This window comes from Coniophora puteana (genome assembly GCF_000271625.1).
Source record: "Coniophora puteana RWD-64-598 SS2 unplaced genomic scaffold CONPUscaffold_24, whole genome shotgun sequence".
In the NCBI taxonomy this organism is placed as follows: domain Eukaryota; kingdom Fungi; phylum Basidiomycota; class Agaricomycetes; order Boletales; family Coniophoraceae; genus Coniophora; species Coniophora puteana.
Window position 1 is genome coordinate 89,606 of NW_006913076.1, and position 22,857 is coordinate 112,462.

Consider the following 22,857-nt stretch of genomic DNA (forward strand, 5'->3'; position numbering starts at 1 on the left):
GAACCGGGCCCGGCTGAGCCGCCAAGCCGGTCGTGGGCTAGCGTCTGGTTATCAGCTGGTGGACCCGCCGGCAATAGTACTGGGCTTTCGACGACACCATCAGTGGCGGCGGCGACGGCTGGGGCAGGAGGTGCGATGGTCCGCTGGCGCTGCCGGACGATCAGCAGAAGCACGTAAAGGAAACGAAACCAAGGTGAAAACGAACAGGTCTGATGACCGCTACGCGCTTAGCTTAGGACGAGGGTGAGAGCGACTGCGACAGCAAACAGGTATCACAAGTAATTATCCGGGGTATATCACAGCGCAGCCAAATATTACGAGCGGCGGACGTCGTTCCCTTCCTGGCAGGCGAAAGGAATAACAACAAAGTACATACGGTATGTATACGATTGCGGGGGGAGGAGGGGAAGGGGGAGCTACAACGATACAATGTGGCTTCGAGCACGTCTACACGCAGCAACTAATAGCTATAGCGGCGCGCTACTACAAGACATCCCTAAAACGATAAGCAGTAAAGGAATAAAGCCCAATGACAACGGCAGAGAGTTCATCCTACGAACGACGAGTCCAGCCAATGGACCGCGCCCGCATATGTAAATAAAAGACAAGGTACTAAAACGACCGGCGAGAAGGCAAAAGAAGGTTAAAGAATGTCAAGGAAGAAGTAAAGTGAATGAACAAGGCGCAACGACCCTTCCCGCTGGAGAAAAGGTGGCGAATCAAAACACCTGAAGCAAACAAGCGATCAAAAGGCCAATTTTCACGTACCCAACACGAGGCAAGCCGAAGCGCGGGGCGAGGCGGGGGTGACAGAGCTGGGAACAATAAACTAGACTAACAAGCGGAGCAAAGAACCAAAAGAGGGTGGGTAGGTTGGGCTAAATGAGCGACACGCAACACAGACCTGCGGTACGATGACCATTCAATGCGTAATAAGGAAGGGATACGGGATGAATCAAGCGCGCTTTTTGGGTTCGTGATGATGATGATGATGTTTGGTTATGTGGGATGGTACAGCGGTTTACAGGAGGTCGTCATAAACACGAGCAAGTATACGAGATGGCGATAATAGATATGTCAGGTGTCGACGACGAGCGTCGGATAAACGAGCGTGGGTGGCACCGCGCGACATCGCGCAGTGTTCGGTATAATCAGGGTGGGGGATGGGGGAATTATAACAAACAAACGAGCAAGCAAGCGACGAGTCCGACCGAGAAACATCCGCTCGCGTGCAGCGAGAGGAGCGAGGGTAGGGAATAGGAAGCTTGAAATGAGTACGCCAGGTATGTGAGAATACATATTAAGAGGAGATGGGGTCGAGACAAGATGAGAGATAATGCAAAGCGACAGAGGCAAAACGAGGGCGATCGGATGAGCGATGGAAACGAGAGCGGAGGATAGGGAAAGTAACACACGATCGACGCGAGTCCCCATCTAAGGGAGCTAGGGCGCTCACATCGTCATGGGATATCCTCCGTTGCCGCCGACGCTCATGGGAGTCGGAATGCCCTGCTGCCGCATCATTCCGTCATAGCCGCCAGTGTTGATGTGCAGACCACTAGCGCCCATCCTTTTAGGGACGGCGTACTCAGAGTGCGTGCGCGCGTGTTGGTGCGCCGCGTGCATGTCGTAAGCCCGGGGAGAAGACCCGTTCGGGGGCGAGCCATAGCCCGTGCTCATGCTCCCGCTACGCTCCCGTCCCGTGGGGCCGGAGCCGACGGAGGACGAGTCGTCGCCCTCGCCGGGGTACTGGAGGCTCCCGTGCTGCTGTTGTTGTTGTTGCTGCTGCTGCTGCTGCTGCTGCAGCGCCAAGAGCTGCTGCCGCTTGAGATCCGCGAGCAAAGCCTGGTCGAACGAGGGCCCATTCACCGGGGGAGACTGAGAGATGGGCATGCCGTGCGCGCTGCCGGGGGGAGTGATCAACTGGCGCTGAGCCTGCATCTGGTGTAGTTGCTGTTGGGAAAAGCCGTTGTACATGTGAGCGTTCCAGGGTGCAACCTTGTCGTGATCGCCGTGAACCATATGTTGCTGCTGCGAAATGAAGGGCCCGCCGGGGAAGTGGGGGGTCATGTGAGGTTCGTACATGTTCGTCATCGCCGGGTTCTCGTAAGAGACCGAGGGGGAAACCTGGGCGATCATGGGCTGAGAGTGGCCACGGGACATCATCTGGGCCATGTTCATCTCGGCGGGGGTCGAAGAGCCGCTGCTGTTGGCAGTTTGCGCAAAAACGTTGGTGTTCTTGAGCATGGCGGCGGCTTTCGCAGTCACGACGTCCTCGGTATCGTCCATGGCGCTGACAGGGACGGGAGCGCCGTAGTCGTCACCCTCGTCACCATAGCCATCGTAGCCGTCCATACCGTCTTCGTCGTCGTCACCAGTCACGGCAGCCAGGATCTCGACTTCGCCACTGAGAACCATGGCAAAGCCTTCGCCGCGAACGGGCTCTTCAACGCGGGGGAGACCGGCGCGGTCACGCCACTCGTTGAGTTCGCGGCGAAGCGCATCAGACTCGAGCTTGATAAGGCGGAGCTCCCGCGAAGCGAGAATGCGGTGACGGCGTGAGGCATGAATATGAGCAATCGACGAGTTGACGATCGCCGACTTCGACGGGCGGCGGATCTGAGACAGATTCGGCAGGAGCGCGGCCAAATCCTGTGTGATGTGTGATGCACAGAGAAGAGATGAAAAAGGATCGTCAGTCAGTGCATGACAGACGCTGGAAAAGTGATGGAAACTTACCAAGAACCGGCCGTTGAGGGTCTCGCGACGCTGCCTCTCGACGGCGTTGTGGGTAGCGCGGCGCTCGGCGGTGTTGGCGCGGCGGCTGGGCTTCCTCTTGACACCGGCGGCGCCGTTGGCAGCGCCAGAAGTGGGGGAGGAAGGCTGTGCCTGGGCGTTGCTAGCCTGATCGGGAAGGGACATTGCCTGAGGGTCAGTGGGGGAGACGGGGGTACGAGGGGGAACAGAGCTCTCGTCAGAGGCGGGCGAGTTGCCGACAGAGACGGGGGCCATAGGGGAAGCAATAGTCATGGCCATCAAGGACAGTGGTGATGTGGAATGGGTCTAGGTACAAAGGAAGAGTAGCGTGGATACAGCAAAGACGGAGTTGAAACAAGGAAAAAAAGGCAGAAGAGACTCGAGAGTTGAGGCTGTAAGGAAGAGGGCTTGTGTGAAGGCTAATTCGGAGCGTGCGGGTTGCGGGAAGCGGAGAGACCGGAGAGGGTACGCGATGCTATAGAAGCGTCAAGCGGATGCCCAATGGACGGAAAAACAGCGGTATTGCAAGTAGATGGGAGTGGTCGGCGGTGGACTCGAGTTTCAAGCAGTTATTCAGAGCAGCGAGCCGGGCTCAAGCGTACTACTGAACGAAGGGTATGTCGGGGAGGATGGGGTTGGGCGGGTAGTGAGAAGCCGGCAAGGGTCGCGAGATCTGTGAGGACGTAAGTGAGCGGACATCATGGTAGATTGGGGAGGAATATACGAACAACAAGCGGTATCCTTGGGACGGCGAGGTGTAACGGAAAGGCTGAGGAGGAGGGGAAAGGTGGAGGAGGGCTGCTTGGACTCAGAAGACCATGAAGGGGAGGGGGGAAGAGGATGTAGGAAAGCGGCAACGATCCAGCTAACCGTCCTTCAATAACACTTCGGCTATATCCGTATCAATTTCCATTTATTTCCATCCTTCCATCTTTGGACTTATCTACCCGAGCCCCGACTGCCGAGTCCCCGGCCTCCGACTGTTTGGCTCCTGTTGTCCCTTGTTGTCTGTCACCCCGCCCTCCCGATGGAGTCACTCGACAACGCCCAGCGCATCGTCCACCCCCAGCTTTGCGAGTAGCCTACTAGCTTTACTGTCTCTCTAAATACCGTTCCTCACCGTACATAGGCTCAACATACGCTTACAATCTCTTACGAGGCTGCGTAGACCCCTCGAAAATTTCTGTTGTTCTCGGAAGAACTAATACATTGCCTTTCGTCGTTCGATTCCTAACGTTGCCATCACCACCCGCATCCCACATCCGTTCACCTGCCACAACACTCGACAGCCCTTTCCCGACTAGCGTTAGTCTCCTTCCCTGAACCGCTGACCACTTCACTTGATCCTTTAGCTCGACCGTCGTTGCCTCACCTCTCGATCCTCCAATTTGTTCCGCGGCGAGCCCTCCTTCCCGACTCGTCCATCCGAGAACACCATGGGAATGGTGTGACGAGGCTCAGCGAACCGCGTCACCTCACCTCCCCCCGTCATCCCTCCTGCTTTGACTCCGCTATTCCGTCACCTGTCACAACAATGACCCAACTCCAAACACCGACACTCTTCGCTCCCTCACCAGTCGTGATCTTCCCTCGGCCTCTCGAAGAAAGATGTACTCTCGAACGAGACTGCGCCCACCCACGCTGCCAGCCGGTGCATTCTCACCCGTACCCACAGCTCTCCCTTGGTACTCGCTTCGCTGGGTTCTTGGGATAACTATAATCAGCAAGGTATCACGAGCCTTTGTGCATCCAATGATCAATCGCCCAATCTATTTCCGCCTCTTCGACGACGCGACCTTCTCTTATCCTGTTCTTAGTTATCAGCTAAGCTTAGAGCTGTGAAAAGAGCATGAGCTGCGCACGCCCAGCTGCATGGTCCGACCCAACGAGCCACGCGACTGACTCTGACTGACTTGATATGATTTTCAGGAGACGGTGTTCGAAGCCGCTGAGCTTCTTCCTAAGTGCTAGACACCTGCTAAGTCAGTTATCCATCACCCATCTATGAACTGGTCTTCTCCTGTTGTACACGTTTTGCTAGCGTGTCCTCCGCGTTCTGCGGCCCGTGACCCCGCCTTGGACGGTTATGACAGTTCTCAAGTCATCGTTTTTGCAGGGTCGCAGCGGACTCGTTGCGCCTTTCGAGTGTCATGTTGCTCGATCTCCGCGGGAAACCTGCTCTTTTTCCACTTTTTACTCCTCGTTTTGCCGCTTCAACGCTTGCATTCCTCGCCATCCTGACAGCGACAGTACTTTGACAGTGCCAGCTATGTCTTGGTCCGCGGTACAGTACAGTACCAGAAAGTATGCCGGCTACTCGTTCACTGCGGATCATGGCGCTGATCTGTGTCAACCCGTAGCGTCAATGATCGAGTCATTCCGAATGAATACGGGTCGATGTGGGAGTACATCCCACCTCACTCGGAGGAATCGCCCAACAAGGCTCCCTCAGTTTCATTGCATTAAACTAAGCAGTGCCTGGCAGCTAAGCGATGGGTAACCGTCTCTGGTCTCCGGTCCCGACACCTTTTGAATGAGACTTACCTCTTGTTGCCTTGCCTGTTGCTCTTGGCCTCTGAGCCAGTCGGTGGAGGTCGGCGGGGAAATAGAACGCAACACATCGCTGTACTGTCGACGCCTGATGGTCGCCCGTAGTCGTTTACCCCTATTACAGTCTGATCGCTGATTGGAAAAGAGGGCCCCGGGGGCCCGTAGCTGGCGTTGCTGCGAGGGTACATATGTGTCGTAAGCGCAGGTAAATGAATCTTTAGGGCCGCCAGGGCCCGCCGAGACGCTGAGGCTAGGCACATCATGCTTACGACCTTGCGACCGAGTGATGCAATGATCGCCCGAGGATATCATTGGTCCTGTCAACGGTTGACGGTTCCGAGAATAGGCACGAGAACTCAACCTAGCCCAGGCTACCCAGCAGTGTTACCAGGGATAATCACATATCGACATTATAGAAGTGGCGAGCGGCAAACAGCGTCGGCACATCTGCTTCGTTTCATCTCATCAGCGCAGCGAGAAGCTGACTCGAGCAGACTCGTGCTGGCGAGACGCCACCAAGGGCACCGATTACCGAGTCAGGAGCTTCCTTATCTGAAGGGGTTATCGAAGCTACCGCAGCCAGATAAGCGACGTCGGGGGCCTTATCTCTCGTGGGGAGGGTGATCATGGCCGCCGACACCGCAACTTTTCCACGGCCGCGCCGAAGGAGAGTTCGAGACGCTTCGATGGGGCTGTTGCTGTAGAGCAGAAACTTCTTTCTTTGCTCCTCTTGTTGCAATGCTAGAGTGCGACAAGTAGGTGACTTCTAGGTCTGGTTGAATTTACACGGTTGAGATACAGCCGTGGATCTTCCGTCGGCGCCCGAATTGCAGGCTCGTAGTGACGATCATCGACCGCGACTACTCGCGCCGGCGCCTTCGTCTTGATTTCAGCCTCGCCTTGTACATAGTTGCTATGTACTGGTAGATCTCCATCAGCCGTCTCGGACGCGACCATCAAGATTCGCAATGGTATCGCGCTAATGGTACTGTTGATGTTGCTGTTCGTAGCATAGCCTCGAAAAACAAAAGACATCGAGCAAAACAGTCGAAACTCGAAATGAAAACAAGGCATCGCCTCGTTTCGCTAGGAACGGTGCTATGTTCTTGATGTCTCGAGAAAAAAACTCTCGACCGAAGGCAGAAGAACGTTTCGCGTCGATCGAACAGCAACGATGCAATAATATCAAAAGAGTGCTTCTGACCATGCCCGATGCAACGTAGCTCGAGAGACTTTTTGTGTGTTCAGTTTTCCATTTCCGAAGTTCTAGTATTTACATGGGTTTGATTTATATTTCTAGGTAGTTCCCCCAGTGGCACGAAACCCTGCTCTCGGCCAGTTTTTATATCAGACTGTTTCGTTGGCACTTTATGGTTACAAGCTACTACAAGGTAAACATTTTACGACGTTGGGCGGGTTTCAACAAAATAAAGCAAGCTGATTTGCCTCTCAGCCAAGCTCTCAGCTGTCCAGCATTAAACTTGTTCAGCACACGAAGTCCACATTCCAGAAGTCTACGACACTAAGAGAGCTATAAAATAACGACTAAATAGTACGATAAACAAGCAGACCCATAGGGCAAGATGAAGCCCCGCACCTCGTCAGATCAGATTCTACTTGGAGCAGCGACATGGTACCTTTGGCGTGATTGCCACGATTTGGCCACGCCACGCCACGCTGCTGCATTGTGTGAAAGCGTCGATAGCGGAGTTAGCTTTGATTGCCTCTAAAAGCCAATCGTCTCAAAGATCAGCTTGCCTCCGATGCTTTCAGACTTTACAGTTTGTGGACTCCAGTGGAGTCGGTCAGAGGATCCACCACGGGACTAGATGCGCACATGTGTTCGTTGCCCCGCCGACGCCGACACGGTCCTGAATTAATTGCACTCACCTGTTCTCTAGAGCTACCGTAAAGCTATCGAGGTACCAAGAGAGGTAATAGAGGTACATACCGTAGGTACTATTCTTGACTCCTATAGAGTCTTATAGAGCTGCGTTGTCCAAGTGGGTACAGTAAGATGTCACATTTGCAAACTCCATGATGGCGACCTCTGGCGCCCAGTACCATGGCCGGCGGGTCCCTGGGCCGACGCCGACATTGGTACCGTCCGCCAGATGCAGCGAGCGAACTCGGTCTGGGACTTCCGCGACACGTCAACGACATTGTGTAAGATACGCCAAGAAATACGCAACTGCAGACGTTGCGGTGACGCGTCCCGCTCCAGCCCGAGCGCTCCGGAGCAGCGGTAATGCCGGGGCCGCCGTGCCGCTGACGCAGCCACCGTTTGCTTTCGGCTGGGGATTGTGCCCTATTAATTGTGCCCTCCCGCTCTTCTTTCTTCCGTCTGCCACCTCACCCGGACGTCGACCCAAACACTCGGTCATCGCGGTCTAGCTTTCCGCCGGCGAACACGGCGAGATAAAATGGTAAGTAGCGATGTATTGACTCTAGAGTGTGCTCACGATTGCACGATTGCAAGGATGGTGGTTAGATCCACGGCCGACGGCTGTCCCTATCGGTGGCGGCATTCCGAAGCCGGACGGCGCTAATTCCCCAGTCAAGCAAAGCGACCGCCGATCGTAGCTGCAGTGATCAAAATGGCGCGACGGCCCGCTCATAATTGACATTGATGTGTTGGCACTGTCTCCCGGGATGTCGCTGCGGAAGGCCTTCCTCGGTGGCTAGGAGCGAGGCGCTCGTTGACGTTGTCGTTGGCACATAAAATCCTTAAATAAAGGATAAAAATACTGGAAAGATAGCTGTCGAATATAATATGGGGAAATTGAATTAGCACTTTGGTTGACGTGTAAGTAAATAATGTCTCGATCTCATTTTGCATATTTGACTATTCACGAATTGACTTATTTCTGACTGAGCTATTCGTGTCTATATTGAACGCTGGGCACTGCAACCCACAGCACTAGAAAAAGCGGGAGCTACTTAGAGCTCTGATAAGCTGACACATAATTACGAATGCTTTGCATACAGTTAACTCAGCTTTGAAGGGAGATAACTTCCGTGAAGGCTCCGCTGATTCGATCACCCATCAATCTAATATTGGGCGCTGTCGAGCTATAATTGAGGGTTCTGTCTTGTCCTGTCAAAGGCTCGGTGGATGCAGCGGGAGAAATGTTCTCCACTCCCACATCATGATCATTTTGTCATAATAATACAGAATGCATACAAAGCGGCTGGTCTTCGGAAAAATAACGACACAATTCTTTACTGAGACTTGAGGCTCCGCCACGAAAAGATTCGATGTTGACTTACTGGCTGTCGTAAACTGCGGTAGCAGCTCTGCCAAGGAAGTGTTGTGTCAGAATGCTTTCTACTATCGTTTCGTTTCTGGGACGTCTGATACCCGCCGCACCTGGCGAACAGAGTGCTTCAAGCTTGAGATCTTGAGAGCTTGCTTTTAATCGTTTGATATTGTGTTGCTATCCGTGCGAAGTAAGACACACTCAAGGGCTTTGGGCGCTTAACACCATCGGACCGGGATCGGATAATCTGGCACGCGACTTTGGGACTACAGCCAAGCCACTAACAGCCAAAATCTTGCTACATCCACAATCCGTCGGTGAACACATCTTCTAGAAAACCAGAGATTAAGCTCATGAACTCACCAGCGAGATGGCAGATGGATCTCAGGAAAGTGTGCCTCGGCGGCTAGTGGTGTTGATCTCGGGATCTGGTGCGTCGCTTCTTCACTTCCTGCACCAATCATCCTCTTTACTCCTGATCACCGCCTCCCCTTGAGTTTAGGTACCAATCTACAAGCGATCATAGATGCTCTGAACACCCCTTCCCTCCCGAATGCCCAAATCGTCTGCGTGCTCTCGAACCGCAAGGCCGCGTATGGCCTCACGCGCGCGACGAACGCGGGTATCCCGACGCAGTACCTCGCACTGCAGCCGTACCTCAAAGCGAACCCCGGAAAGTCAAGGGAAGACTACGACATCGAGGTCGCCCGCATTGTCGTGCGCCAAAAGCCCGACGCGGTCGTCCTCGCGGGGTGGATGCACGTCCTAAGCGAAGGGTTCCTCGACGTTCTTGGTGGAGCACGCGTCTTGGATGGCGAAGAGAAGGTCGAGAAGCCAATTCCGGTGATCAACCTCCATCCTGCGCTGCCTGGTGCTTTCGACGGCGCGAGCGCAATCGAGCGTGCATACGAGGCGTTTCATAGGGGCGAGATTGAGCATTCGGGGGTGATGGTGCACCGTGTGGTGAAGGAGGTGGATCGGGGCGAGCCGCTGATTGTCAGGACGGTGGAGATCAAGAAGGGTGAGCCTATAGAAGCATTTGAGGAGAGGTTGCATCAGGTGGAGTGGGAGATCATCGTTGAAGGGGCGAATAAAGTGCTCGATGAGGCTGTGCCTTCATCGTAATGTTGCTCTTTGTAAGACAGACTTACAATTTCACTCTGCTCGTTCAGAACTAGTAGTCCATGCTTCCTAAAAAGATTGCAGACGCTTTGCATTATATATGTCAATATTGAATAGGAGGGAAAGTTCAAATGGGGTTGAAAGACAGTTCAAGTAGCAATTATGAGCTTGAGAGTTATTAAGCATGAGGATGCGGGGAAAGGAGAACAAGCAACTTGACCAAAGCAAATAGACGGGACATGATAGCAACGAGAAACAGGAAGACACCACACGGGCGCATTATAATAGAACATCTAGACGAGAGCATCATAACAGAATGAATCAGTTGCGGCATACTGCCCCCAAAGAAAGGATACAAAGGGCAAACCCGACTAGACAGCAAGACGAGAGCGGAAAACGAAAGCAAAGCGACGCGGAATGCGTTATTATGAGACGTCGTCAAACATGCCAAAGTCATATGAGGAACTCGTACATATACATGAAACACGAAATCAAATATTAATATAAGAGTCAAAACGAGGCAAGACCATTATGGAGAAAGCGAAAGTACGGTAAGTTCGTAAAAATCTATGAATGAAATCGTGAAAAGAGTGAAAGCAGCGAAAGATTAAAGGCTAGAATCGCGGTCATTGTGATACGTTACACATTAGGTCAGTCCAGGCCATATACTGAGAAGACGAAGGGCGCAGGGTAGTCGCCGGCCGGGAAAAATACAAGAGCTTTGAATGTAAGGCGCCACGAGAAGTGGCACGGGGACATCCTCGGTCATGTCGGTTGTACACATTAATTACCTAGAAGGCGATGCATCGTAAGTTTCATATGTGCACCCGCGGAACACGAGGATCAGGGATCCACTTACGTGGTTAGGTTAGGTGCCGTATAAATGTGATGCACGTTTACATTACTTTGGTTTGAATGGTGATTCATGAGCTGGGGAGAAACGTTCAAGTTGAAGGAAATGAGGTGAGGATCACGGGCGTGCGGACACCACGTTGCGCGGGCCTGGGAGGGCGTGTGTTGGCGCTGCTGGAGGGCCGTGGCGCCGGTGGTAAGGAGGCGGTGCGAGGGGCCTGAACCCTGTGAGCTCCGGGTCGATCGACGTTGCGTCGGAAGACGAAGACGAAGAGGTTCGGAGGCCAGGAGGGGGAGCCAGGGTGTCGTCTTGCTCGGAGTCGGGCCAAAATATTGGGAGGATTTTGCGACCGAGCCGAAGGGTCTAGATTTTATTTTGTTTAATCAGTTTATTGGATCGCGTTTTGTGCAGCTTAAGAGGCTCACCTCTGGGTTATCCGCGGACGTTGGTGGCACATGGCATTCCGGGAACTTGTCACCCGCAGGAATATGCACGGTCTGCCTCCGGCTCGGGGACGATCCTGACGCGGACGAGGGGGGCGGGAGCGAGACCATGTGCTCGCGCGAGTACACCCACTCTTCGCGCCGTGTTCGATGGGGCCGGGAGCACGAACGAGTGCGAGAACGTGTCGCAGAAATCGGAGCCACGGAGACGACAGGTAGAGATCTGTCCTCAGTATCGTTGGAGCCAGACGCCGAAGTGGACGCGGACGTAGAAGCCGTCAACGCGCTCTCGGCGGACGAGTACGACTCCTTCTTGCGCAGCTTGGCGCCGATTATATCCGTGAGCGATTTCTTTTTCTTCGGCTTCGGAGCCTGCGCCTGTGATCCGGGGGTAGATGTAGACACGGTGCGCGTCCTAGGCGCTGCTCGAGCGCAGGAGATCGGGCAGTGGCAGCCTTTCTTTATTTTCATTCCGGCAATAATGCGCGAGCGGACGTCTGCGAGGTTGATGCGGAGGCGGGCTGTACGGGTGCCGGTATTGGTGGTTGCAAGCTGAGTACCCTGACTAGGCATAAATTATGCGAAGTAGGTGTTAAAACTTGGGATAAAAGAAGAGGAACAGGCAAGCAGGTGGAGAATGACGATCTAGAAGTTGTTGACTTACGAGGGAAGGATTAGTGTGCTAGGCTGTAGGGTACGGAGGAATGCGTACCTGGGCGAAGGGCCTGTGTTATATACTGATATGTTGCAGCTAAGCGAGGTCCAGGCGGGGCAGTGGGCGATGGGCGGTGGTCGACCGTTCGTCAGACAATACGGAGTCTGCGCTTAGCGATGGATAATGGTCGACAAAAGCGCTCGGTTGGATCGGCCCGCGTGGATTATTGCGTATGAGGCACGGAGGGGGAGGGTCGCGTCGGGCGGGTGGACCGGTGGACCAGGGACGTAGGAGCGATAAAATCGCGGGTGGAGCTGGGCGAGAGAGAAAAGAAGAAAAAGAGAAGAGAGATCCAGACGGTGAGGCAGGAGCTTGGGGTTTTGTAAGGATCGGCCATTCGCATTTTTGGAGGGCACGATGTGCGAACATGCGTCTTGGTCGTGGTGTTTTCGGGTAACAGACGTGAGTACGTTGTACATCTGCATCTGTGTCGCACGATCATGACAAGCCAAACGGCGACGAATCGCATGGGAGGGTAACTGGAGGAACGCATTTTTTTGCAGGGTAGCACCTACGTATGGACCAGCGAGGGAGGAGAAGACTTGATACTCTAGAGCTGTGAAGAGGCCATTGTGACGCCAAGTCCGGATTCCAGACCTTCATCTGGGCCTGGGGTGAGTACACGTGGCCACAGGGAACGGAACAGCGTATGCATGAAACGCGGATGGCTGACGATTTGCTCGATGAACCGGATGGATGTCAAAGCGACGCTTTCTTGCAGCCTTCGCGGTAGAGAGACAGATGAATTACATAAAAAAAAGCGACGCTTCATGTCAAACAATGAGCTCATTGATTTGCCATTAACACGAGACAAGAGCGGACGAACCCCTTCAGGGCCTAAATCCGATGCTCCTGGATACGGGTCGGAAATTGACAAGATGAGAGTCCGAACTAGGCTTGCCTAAGACCTGCCATGTCCTCGAACCAGTCGACGAGAGTGGCAACTTTTCTGACTGCGGCGTCGCTAGCTCCTAGACGTAGATCAGGCCTGAAACGCCTGTCCTCGTGCGTGTAGGGCATCGTGCGGTAGCAAATCTCGAGGACGGGCTTGTTGTACGGCGAAGCGGTAAGCACCACCGAGGAGCCAGGGTCGCATGCCGCTCTGAGATCTGTACGGGGCCAGCCAATGCCGGTTTCAGCGGGCGGTAATTTATGACGCATGCTAAGGGCGTGCGGCTAAAAAAACACAGCCCGACTTACTTTCGATGTACACGACGTCGCCTCGCTTTAGGCCCGGTGCATCCCCCGAGCCGCCCCACGTTTCCGCGACGTCTCTCCAGGCGGTTAGTTTGCATATGGAGCCGTCTTCGTCACCAAGGACGAGCTTGAGAATCGAGACCTCTGTGCCTGTGTCGATACCTCTCTTGAGGTGAATGGTGTCGGGGCCTTCGACCTCTATAACAGCGACGAGAACAGAAACCTTGGTAGGATAGCTGGGTGATCGCTTGAGGGTTTCGATAGGAAGGACTTTGTGCAGACTAAACTGGAAGCTGGGGAAGCGCGCGATGGAGGAGGCATTGGAGTAGTCGGCTAGAGATGAGACGTTTTGGGTTTCCCAGGTTGCTTCTTGGGTTGGGCCTGGGAGCGAGCCGGAAAGGCGAAGGAAACTGGGTGCTGTAGTGTCAGGATCTAGAGGGTCTGCGCTGGGTGGCCAGGAGTATATTGTGGTTTGATCTGCATATATGTGACGTGTGTTACGACGTGATGAGAAACAGTGCAAAGGAAGCTGGAGGACCTTTTGGAGAGTCAAACGATTGGGAGGCCAGGACTTGAGTCTCTACAAAGGCTTCTTCATCTCGGGTATTGTCAAATATGATGTTCTGATAGAGTATGGAGATGCGTCGCGAGGCTGCCTCCAGGGTGGCAGGTGGGTACACAAGAGAAGCTCCCTCGAGAGACGAGCGGTGTTGAGAGCTCGCTGAGGATACTGACTGCCACCGATATTCTGAAGGATCATTGTGTATGTCAGAAAGTTTTGGTGCCCCTAGAAAGACGCGGTAGTGTGTCATTGTTTGTTTCAAAGGAGGACGAGCGGGACAAAGTGGAGATATAAACGTCACGTGATGGACGTGCCGACACGCGTGATGTTGTTGTTGCTTTTTCCAACACACCAGACCCCGCGTCGCCACTTCCTCCTCAGTCTGCAGGTCTCCTGTGCCCCTTCCACTCGCTATGGGCTCCTTTCTTGAACAGTATGAGACACTCGACATCATCGGCAACGGCTCCTTTGGAATCATTCGGAAGGTCAAGAGAAAATCCGACGGACATGTGCGTGCTGCCCGCGTGTCCACGAGGCGTTGCTCACCCTGCGCATTCACAGGTCTTTGCAAGAAAGGAGCTTAACTTTGAGAAGATGACAGAGCGCGACAGGAAGCAGATAGTCGCTGAAGTGTCAGTCCCTCTGCCCTCTAGATTACCATTGCCTTCGTGTACTCGTCCTCATCCTACCCACACAGAAACATTCTCAAAGAGCTCCATCACGACCACATTGTCCGATACTACGACCGATATGTCGACCGTGAAGCTGGCATCCTCTACATCGTCATGGAGTACTGCGGCGGTGGTGACCTTTCCTCCATCATCAGGCAATCGCAACGCCATAACCGGCCAATACCCGAGGACACGATATGGAACTACTTTATGCAGCTCTTGCTCGCTCTCCAGCACTGCCATCACCCGTCAAGCAGTAGCCGTGGCGGTAACACGGCTGGAGGAGAATGCGATGGCAAGGAGAAGCGGTCGCAGATATTACATCGGGATTTGAAGCCAGATAACGGTGCGTTCCATCGCCGCTTTCTTTCTATGATATCTCTAACCGCTATGCTCTCAGTCTTTCTCGACGAAGCGAATAGGATCAAGCTCGGTGACTTCGGCCTCTCGAAAGCCCTCTCCCAGAGCAGCTTCGCCAACACTTACGTCGGCGTACGTTTCTCCCATACCATCACCTCCCGTCTGCCTACCTTACCAACATGACCTCCCCCCTCTCGGCAGACGCCATACTACATGTCGCCTGAGCTCACGCAGGGTAAAGCCTACGACTCAAAGTCGGACATCTGGTCGCTGGGTTGCCTCATCTACGAGCTCTGCGCACTCAAGCCTCCCTTCGCCGAAGCCAAGACGCAAAGCGAGCTGAGCGCATTCATCAGGTATGTCCTATGTTATCGCCCCGGACCTGACTCTCAAGCGTGTCCCTGATATCGGATATGATGTAGGAGCGGTCGCATCCCGTCATTGCCCAGAGAGTACAGTCAGTCGCTGTGGACTGTTATTAAAGCCATGCTTAATCTCAACGTGAGCACTATGGTACGAACATAACAGTCGCTCCTGCTAACGTTTGTCATCCATCCAGCCCGCTATGCGGCCATCAGCAAATCAGCTCCTGCAGCACGAGCGACTCGAGCTTGCAGTCAAGGTCTCAGAGACCGAGCAAATGTAGGCTCAACTCTTCCTTCCCATTGAATCGTATCCCTTCCATGAGATTGACCAACATCATCTGCAGGTTGACTACAGTCAAGAACCACCGCGCTGCAATCGTATCGAAAGAGCGCGAAGTCGCCACCCGAGAAGCCGCTGTTGCCGAGCGCGAAGCCCGCCTCGCAACCGCCGTCGCCGAGAAAGAAGCCGAAGTCCGCCGCCTCGAGGAGCAGCTCACACACCTGTCTCAACAGGCACAGCAGGCCGCTGCCGCTGCTCAGCAACAACAAGCCCCGCCTGAAAGTGTCATCGAGGAGCGCATACGTGAGGCAATCGCGAAGCGGGAGGAGGAGCTGCGTGTGGCGGTCATAAAGCGGGAAGAGGAGGTTGCACGGGCGATCGCGCGGCGCGAGGAGGAGATTATGGAGGCGGTGCGGAAGCGCGAGGCGGACGTGTGCGAGGCGTGGATGAAGCGCGAGGAACAGATTAGGGTGGAGATGGCACAGACGATGGAGGAGCGCACGGGGTGGATACAGCAGCGCGAGCGGGATATGCAGGCCGAGCGCGAAGAGTTCGAGAAGGTGCGCAAGGATTTGGAGGAGCGAGTGAGGGCGATGGGTGATAGTAATCGTAAGGGTATGTACAATTTCTATTGGTATGTTGGGAGAAGGAAACTAACGATCGGGTGTTATCAGGACAAAAAGAGAAGACACCGCTCGAGGAAGTCAAGAACCTTCTGGTCCCGTTCAATCAGTTGACAGACGAGCATTCCCGCGTTGCCACCATCCAGCCCAAGCCTGACGTCCCCACCCACGATGTCAAGACGCCCGTACCGCAGCATCGCACATTGGCACGCGACATGCCCATGCCAGCCTCAGCGATGAAGGGCGTTGTACTCACGAGCACCGGGCAGCCGCTCAGCACCCCCACCCCCGCCGAACTCGCAAACCTGTTCGTCAACTCGCCAAGGGTCGGATTGGACTTTGGCAAGATTTTCGAGTTCGAGTCGGATCCGGAAACGGATGAGGAGCGCGATGGCGATGAGGGCCTGGGCGACGACGATGACCTGCCGCCGAGTCCGTCCAAGCGCCCGAATCCCCTCGACGCGGACACGACGATCCATGCGCCCGTGCATGTCCCGGCGCTAGGCCGCAGGCGCTCGAGGGACCCGTCGCCGGCGCTCAGCGCGAGTCAGAGGCCAATGCGGATGCACAGACCGTCGTTGGTTCGTGGTGGTGCCTCAGGCTCTGGTACAGGCACAGGCACTGGTTCTGGCACTGGTTCTGGCTCTCGGAGGACATTCACAAGAGCCGCGACAATGCCCGCGTCGTCTTCGGAGCCGATCAGCATCGCACCCAACCCGTCGGCTGCGGCGCAGAGTGCGAGTGCGAGCACGCGGGTGTCCAGAAGCGTGAACGGCGCGAAGAGGCCGGTGTCTGCCACCATCACCGCGTCGGTCTCGGCTACCACTGTTTCTGCCAGTGCGAAAGGCTCGACGGCAGGTGCTTCTTCGCAGCCCGCCCCGGAGTATGACCTTAGCGACGAAGAGAACCTTCCCTCTCCGTTCCTGAAGCGCGTCGAGCGCGAGCGCGGGATGCCGGCACCTTCGCATTCGCAGCGTGAAACTAGCACGGCCAGCGCTCGTACGGGGAGCGGGGCACAGGGTGTGAAGAAGCGTGCGAGTAATGGGCACTTGTTGCGGGCGGTGGCGGCTGCTAACTCAGCTGCGATATCGTCGAGGCCTGTGAAGAACAGTGTCAGCACGGGTAGTTCGAGTGCTACCACTCGAGCTGCGGGAGCGGGGTCGAGGCCAGTATCTAGTCTCGTGACTACGCGGAAGGCGAGTGAGGAGACAAGGAAGATGGCGCTGAGATCATGACAGATGTGCGATCTGTTAGTGATGGACGGAACGAAGATGGCGGACGGTATTTATCTGTGAAACCTGGCTTTTGTGTGTTGTTGTTTCGTTACGCATATTCTTATCTTCATCTTCATGAACAAACACTCACTGTTGCATTTTCTTGGCTTACGTTCATCCATACAACAAATGCAGTTCAATCCACATTACGATAATTATGGCCAGCTATACAAGCAAGAGCGTGCTATCCTAGATGACTCCCCAGCCATCGCAACATTATACATGCATGTACTACAGTTTGCTGCTAATACCACACCTGTAGTATCACACATTTGAGCCTGAAATCGCAGCACTGCGCTCCGGCTCACGAGCAGGACGACGCCTCAGACGCAGATCCCGCGTCGTCAGCCCCATCCTCATCCTTGACCGCCTTTCTCTTGCGCGACGCGCCAGCAGCGGCCTTCTTACCATTTGGCTTCGGCTTGTCCTTTGTGTTCTTCGCCACGACCGCCTTGATTTCCGCTGTGAGCTCCTTCTCCAGCTCACCTGCGTCCTGCTCTGAGCCCGAGAGGCGGTTCAGCGACGCGACCTCGGTGCGCCATATGTCGATGCCTTCGTTACTGGGGGTCTCGAGGATGATGGGCATATTCTGCGTGCGCGGGTCGGTGAGGATGTAGTGGAAGGTGTGCATGCCGAGGTGGCCGCTGGGCGGTGGACGTGGTCAATTAGTAGCCGAGGCGGGTGTAAAAGGAATGGGAATTGAGGTAGGGACGTACAGCCCGATATTCTCGTGGCGGTCTCGCTTGGAGCCTAACGCTGCTTTCGAGTCGTTCATGTGCAAGCCTTTGAGGTAGGATATGCCGACTACTTGGTCGAAGTCGGAGACTGTTGCAGCGGTCGGGTGAGCCACAGGGTTTGAGATGTTATATGGGAACGGGGCAAGGTACGGACCTACTGAGCTATAGCGAGGCTTGGGTAAGATGCGGACATAGAAATGTGAGTTAGACCTACCTCCATCCTTCCGCAGTGGTGATGTCGTAGCCCTAGATGAGCGAAGGTGATTGAGTGGGGAGGCGGGCAAACGAGAAGCGCTCAAGACGTACAGCCGCGTACATGTGACCTGGTCAAAGACCCATTTTGCTAAGAATCCGGAGGACGTGAAGGAAACGAGGGACATACACGTGTCCAAGCAGACGCCCACTCTGCCTTTGTCCTCCACGAGCCGTATGATGTCCGCTAAATCTTGAAACGCCGAACCTATAATGTTCCCAGCACCGGCCTGCCTCAGTCAGTTCGAGGACGAAAACATGAGCTGCGTTAGAAGGTTACCATGTTTTCGATCACTGTGATTATTGAAGTAGTGGCTTTGTGCGCGCGGTTCAGACATTCAGCGATGTGCGCCACCGATTCTTCACGCGTGGCTTGCCCGACAGTTGACCCAGGACTGTAAGTAGATGATGATTTAGGTGTGGGCAGGTACGTTGAGTAGACGTACTGGAAATTGTACAACTCGAGACCGAGCTGTTCGCATCGCTGGAGGTCATCCAAAAAGCACTCGTACGATTTCTCCCGCTTCTCCCTGGATGAATGAATGATGGTATTAGTATGGGAGTCAATGTTACGTAGGTTTATTCATTGAGACTCACTTGTCTGGGTTACCGAGGTTGATGAGATAGCTCCCATGAGGCAAGACATGGGATGATGAGTAACCGAACGCCTTCATGCGGGACTTGAAGAGGGAGACAGATTCTTCGGACATGGGAGGAGACGTCCACTTGCGTTGGGATTTGACAAACAGTCCAAATGCGTTCGCACTGGTAGTCACTTGTAAGGGGACTCGGGGATCGACGCTGAAGCTCCCTAAATATGAGGACTAACCCAATACGCGCCGCGTTGATAATGGCATTCTCTACGCCTCCCGCTGCTGAGACATGGGGGCCAATCTTCCAAAGATTCGTGATGCGAGGTGGGCAGTCTTCAGGTGTCAGCTCAGCTTCTGCTGCGGCTTTCTTGCGCTTCGGTTTTGAAGCGGTGGGCTCAGCTGAGTTGCGGTGTCGCTATGAGCGATTGGTCTTTCGAGGAAACATCGGGCAGCGTGGTATATGACGTACGTTCAGCCTTGTCAGCCGCAGGTACACCTTCTGCTTCCATGGTTTTCCGACGTCGTTTGCGCGCAGGAGCGGTTGTTGCTTCATGCACCTGGGTGTCTGGGTCGTCCTGACTGGTAGTACTGACTTGCGTCACTCCTGTAGAATGGGCTAGTCTTGTAGACCTCCTGCTTGCAACCATGAGCGACACAAAAGTGAGAGATGTGATCTGAAAGGGGAGAATATGTCGATTGGGGAAGAGTGAGAACGAGGAACGCGTCAAGGCGCGGAGCATCGTCGCGTTGATGGTGAAAGTGCGCTGCGCTCCAAGTTAGCTGTTCGGCCCGTCGGACCGGGCGCGGCACTGGTCGTGTCTTCGTGCCTTCGATGGCTCCCACTTTGTTCTCGACCATGTTCGAAAGTTCACTCTAGATTCTCCCCTACAATGGATGCATCATTGCCTCAGCACATTGCGGATCTCTTTCTGAATCCTCAGGTTAATCGGTTCAAGGACGCTTTCGCAAGGATGATTGACCCTCATGAAGATCCGAACTTCGCGCTACAAGTCACAGTGAGTAGCAATCATCGGGATCACGATTCCATTAGATATTCATATGCTTTAAACGACTAATAATGCCCTCGTTTAGAGGCGTATGGACAAAGAATTCTCGGAAGAGGTCCTCGACCTTGAAAAGAAACCGCCTGGCTCTCAATGTGTCGGCCCCACAGCGCGAATGCTGCTCGGCGCCGGTTTGATACACGCGGCCATCGCGATATCAAGGCAGGATTGGCCGCCAACCAGGCCCTACAAAGAAAGAATCATGACTCAGTACTACTCTCTAAGTGCACTTCGCAACCTGACCCGGACCGGTAGCAATTCTGAACGGCGACGGCTTCGGGATGACATGTTAAGGGAAGACATAGTGGAGCTATGTCTGCAGGTGCGCTTACGTTCATACAGATAATCTAATATATAATAACGAGAATTGTGTACTCCCAATCGCAAAATCGTCCCATCGTATTAGCACTTGCGACGTCGTCTGTGCATCATGCACAAAATTGTCGTCGATCTTCTACGAACACTAGGAACTGATGGTTTCCTTGTTGAAAATCTATCCTCATCGTTGGCTGCTGACATTATTGAGGCTATTTGCCTCTATGCACTCGCGGGGCCAAACCATGTCGTTTCTCAGATGCTTGATCCAGTGGCATCATGGCAAATTTTGGTCTTTCCCTATGTAGCTAGCGAGGTAAGTCGAGCATGCTACGTGTGTATTATGCCTGTGAAACAGAATCCGAAGGAAATTTTGAATTGCAGATACCTGGAGATGAGGCGGCAAAATTTGCGCCTGTGTACTATCATGCGTCCCAAAACTCTGCAACTGAGGCCGTGTACGTCCTAATGAGCACGATTCCATCTCGGTCGAATACATACCGTGGCGAAATTCTGAAGAAGAAACCGCAAATTATCGATCTTCTTCTTGACTGTGCGGTTATCGATCGATATCCTGGCAACCCATCGGCGGGGTGTTGCCTACATGCATGCAATTCGCTGGCCATTTTTCTTCAATGGCCAATTCAGGTCGTTCCCGGGATACCGACACTCCCGAATGCAAACTTCAAGGCAGGACAATGGAAGCCGATGCTGCATATCATGACAACTCTTACATCTCGCTCAGATTGGGCCGAGAAGTTGGCTGAGGTATGGATGCACGTCCAAGAAGAAGACATGGCGTTAGCTCAAAGGTACGTCATGTGCGATTGTCATCTTTAAATCCCGTTAAACTCAAGACTTGCGCATAGCTATGTTGAGAAGTCAGCAAACGCAAATCAGGATCAGCGACTCCCAACGAGCGGTCAACTAATTGAGTCCATCCGCATATGTCGCGGTACGGTCACCTTCGATAGTACAGTCGATTTCATTCTGACTTCGTATTGCTGTTAGGCACTATTCGCATTATGGTGCTTAGACTATTAGCGACGCTCACACACGCAGCGGAATCGTGCGGGATAACGAATGCTCAGATAGAGTCTTTCCTCCACATTGCTTACTATGCTTGCGACAAAGCCAATTCCGCAGAACTATGCACTTCGAGTCAGGAAACTCTCGAAGCCTTGGAGTACGGTGCGGAGTTCTTTGTATTCGACGGATTTGGCCAACCGTTCGGAGTCGCACGCCAAAACGTCCTCGGGCCTACTGCACTCGTTCGCTTGCTAGTGGTACTCGCTCAGTAAAAGGCACTCGGCGGGATACAGATCCTCAAGAAGGCGCCAACTGGTCTTTCGTCGTCCACATCGCTGAGTCGAATCCAGCACATCACACATCCAGACATCATCCGTCGCGTCATAAAAATCTCTCAGCTGCGTATACTCGATCGAACGGAACAGGGTCGGAAACGCATTAGGGAGAAGGAGAGCGATGACGACATTCATGCGGCTTGCTGGTTGTTCGCCACGTCAGCAGAGCTAGCGGCAGCCATTGTGGCATTGGACACCCACACGGAGGGTGTTTACGCAGCAGAGGCGCTAGGTGCGCGGAAACAGCTTGTCATCGCCCTTGGCAATGCCTCGCAAATGGCACTCAACCTTGGACTTTACGTTTGTGCACTGAACTATGCCTCTGGTGCTATCGAGGCGGCGAAGGATACACCTCCCGAAGAAGGCTTGGATCCATCCATCCACCGAGAAAAACCGGCAAAGGGCCATCCAAGCTAGTGCAGGACTTGAAAGCCGTTGATCTCATGGTAATGTGGTTACGGAGTTCTCCTTTTCATCCCTCCACTATGATTTTTTCACCCATCTCTTTCTTTGTTCCATATGTCGTAAATGTGTTAGGATCAGGACCAAGACTAGGTAACTAATTTGCGCTGTATCGTTTGATGCTCGATGCGCACTATATAATCAACTGGTGACATTTTAGTGTCACGCTGAGAACAGCAGCGTGAAAGACCAACGTTAATTTTTCAAAGATTGCCGAATTTAACGCGACTCTGAGCACCTGCAGGGGGATAAGAGTGAACTATTGTCGTTTGCTTCAAGCTCCCAAAGTAAAAACTAGTGTTTATCCCGCAAGTTATTCTGCGTGGAGAAAGCGAGCCGTGATATGAAGTGAGACACAGATTCACAGACGGTATCCCCACGCCAGATGAAAGCGCGAAACACGTCGTCGTCGTCGTATTAATTCAAGCTGGCGCAGTCGACGGCGAGAAACCGATGAGAGCAAGCGCTAGCCACCGCTTCCCACACATTGAAACTCCGATAGATCGCGGATTTCGGTCGGCTTTGAACGCACTGCAGACAAACGGCGATTTTATCCGGGATGAAACCGAGAGAAAGAGGCGGCGAGATGAAAGCCTTTTCCTCCGAGTTTTGGAACCCCCTTCTGCACAGGAAAAGGTATTCTCTTAGCCAGCATTTGCGTCAATTTTGCGCTGGTAAAATGGACGGGTTACCGAATTTGGACTCTAAATTCCCGATTTGGACGTGTTTCTATCTAATCTCCGCACAGAAATGCAAACTCCGAGGCAAAATTTAACTTTTCAGTAACTTTTCGCACAGCAAAAGATGGGTGAAAAAGGCTTTCATCTGTCCGCCTTCTTCAATCACTTTTTGTAACAGAAAAATCGCAGTTTGTCTGCGGTGGTACTGTTTCATGCTGGGAAGGATCGGCTTTTTTCAGTCGGAGATTTAATCTTGAAGGGGATAATATTAATTGCACCTGTGGACGTCCACTGATGCCAATGTCAAGTTTGATGTGTTCTGTCAGAATTACGTCTAGTATTCGACCCTTTACGGCTT

The 22,857-nt window shown here is 53.6% G+C and overlaps 6 protein-coding genes across 6 annotated transcripts; 3 read left to right on the forward strand and 3 right to left on the reverse strand.

Moving 5' to 3' along the window:
* Positions 1-338: 338 nt before the first annotated feature.
* Positions 339-3,588, reverse strand: CONPUDRAFT_86084 (uncharacterized protein). The gene is made up of 3 exons (XM_007777635.1): positions 3,486-3,588; positions 2,740-3,430; positions 339-2,652 (listed from the first exon to the last, which is right to left on the reverse strand). The coding sequence occupies exons 2-3, from the start codon at positions 3,034-3,036 to the stop codon at positions 1,453-1,455; spliced, it is 1,497 nt and encodes a 498-aa protein (XP_007775825.1). The 5' UTR covers positions 3,037-3,430; positions 3,486-3,588; the 3' UTR covers positions 339-1,452.
* A 5,252-nt stretch (positions 3,589-8,840) lies between these two features.
* CONPUDRAFT_133526 (phosphoribosylglycinamide formyltransferase) lies at positions 8,841-9,809 on the forward strand. Its single transcript, XM_007777636.1, has 3 exons — positions 8,841-8,884; positions 8,934-8,998; positions 9,070-9,809. Exons 2-3 carry the CDS (start codon positions 8,938-8,940, stop codon positions 9,690-9,692), a joined length of 684 nt encoding a protein of 227 aa, XP_007775826.1. The 5' UTR covers positions 8,841-8,884; positions 8,934-8,937; the 3' UTR covers positions 9,693-9,809.
* Positions 9,810-10,288: 479 nt separating this feature from the next.
* CONPUDRAFT_147963 (uncharacterized protein) lies at positions 10,289-11,558 on the reverse strand (the record flags this gene model as incomplete). The annotated part of the gene is made up of 3 exons (XM_007777637.1): positions 10,289-10,480; positions 10,549-10,905; positions 10,968-11,558. The coding sequence occupies 2 exons, from the start codon at positions 11,556-11,558 to the stop codon at positions 10,660-10,662; spliced, it is 837 nt and encodes a 278-aa protein (XP_007775827.1). The 3' UTR covers positions 10,289-10,480; positions 10,549-10,659.
* Positions 11,559-11,954: 396 nt separating this feature from the next.
* Positions 11,955-13,657, reverse strand: CONPUDRAFT_147964 (uncharacterized protein; the record flags this gene model as incomplete). Its single annotated transcript, XM_007777638.1, has 3 exons — positions 11,955-12,809; positions 12,901-13,374; positions 13,633-13,657. The coding sequence occupies 3 exons, from the start codon at positions 13,655-13,657 to the stop codon at positions 12,592-12,594; spliced, it is 717 nt and encodes a 238-aa protein (XP_007775828.1). The 3' UTR covers positions 11,955-12,591.
* A 215-nt stretch (positions 13,658-13,872) lies between these two features.
* Positions 13,873-17,609, forward strand: CONPUDRAFT_147965 (kinase-like protein; the record flags this gene model as incomplete). Its single annotated transcript, XM_007777639.1, has 9 exons — positions 13,873-13,968; positions 14,021-14,091; positions 14,157-14,476; positions 14,531-14,622; positions 14,692-14,846; positions 14,913-14,991; positions 15,050-15,132; positions 15,200-15,750; positions 15,810-17,609. The coding sequence occupies 9 exons, from the start codon at positions 13,873-13,875 to the stop codon at positions 16,991-16,993; spliced, it is 2,631 nt and encodes an 876-aa protein (XP_007775829.1). The 3' UTR covers positions 16,994-17,609.
* A 1,895-nt stretch (positions 17,610-19,504) lies between these two features.
* CONPUDRAFT_78372 (uncharacterized protein) lies at positions 19,505-21,294 on the forward strand (the record flags this gene model as incomplete). The annotated part of the gene is made up of 6 exons (XM_007777640.1): positions 19,505-19,630; positions 19,707-20,000; positions 20,085-20,309; positions 20,378-20,805; positions 20,863-20,948; positions 21,005-21,294. 6 exons carry the CDS (start codon positions 19,505-19,507, stop codon positions 21,292-21,294), a joined length of 1,449 nt encoding a protein of 482 aa, XP_007775830.1.
* Positions 21,295-22,857: the final 1,563 nt, after the last annotated feature.

Coding starts and splice junctions, on each gene's coding strand:
- CONPUDRAFT_86084 (XM_007777635.1), bottom strand. CDS start 3,036: ATGGCCATGACTATTGCTTCCCCTATGGCCCCCGTCTCTGTCGGCAAC. Junction 2,653..2,739: donor CCCTCAACGGCCGGTTCTTG/GTAAGTTTCCAT, acceptor CACATCACACAG/GATTTGGCCGCGCTCCTGCC.
- CONPUDRAFT_133526 (XM_007777636.1), top strand. CDS start 8,938: ATGGCAGATGGATCTCAGGAAAGTGTGCCTCGGCGGCTAGTGGTGTTG. Junction 8,999..9,069: donor GGTGTTGATCTCGGGATCTG/GTGCGTCGCTTC, acceptor CCTTGAGTTTAG/GTACCAATCTACAAGCGATC.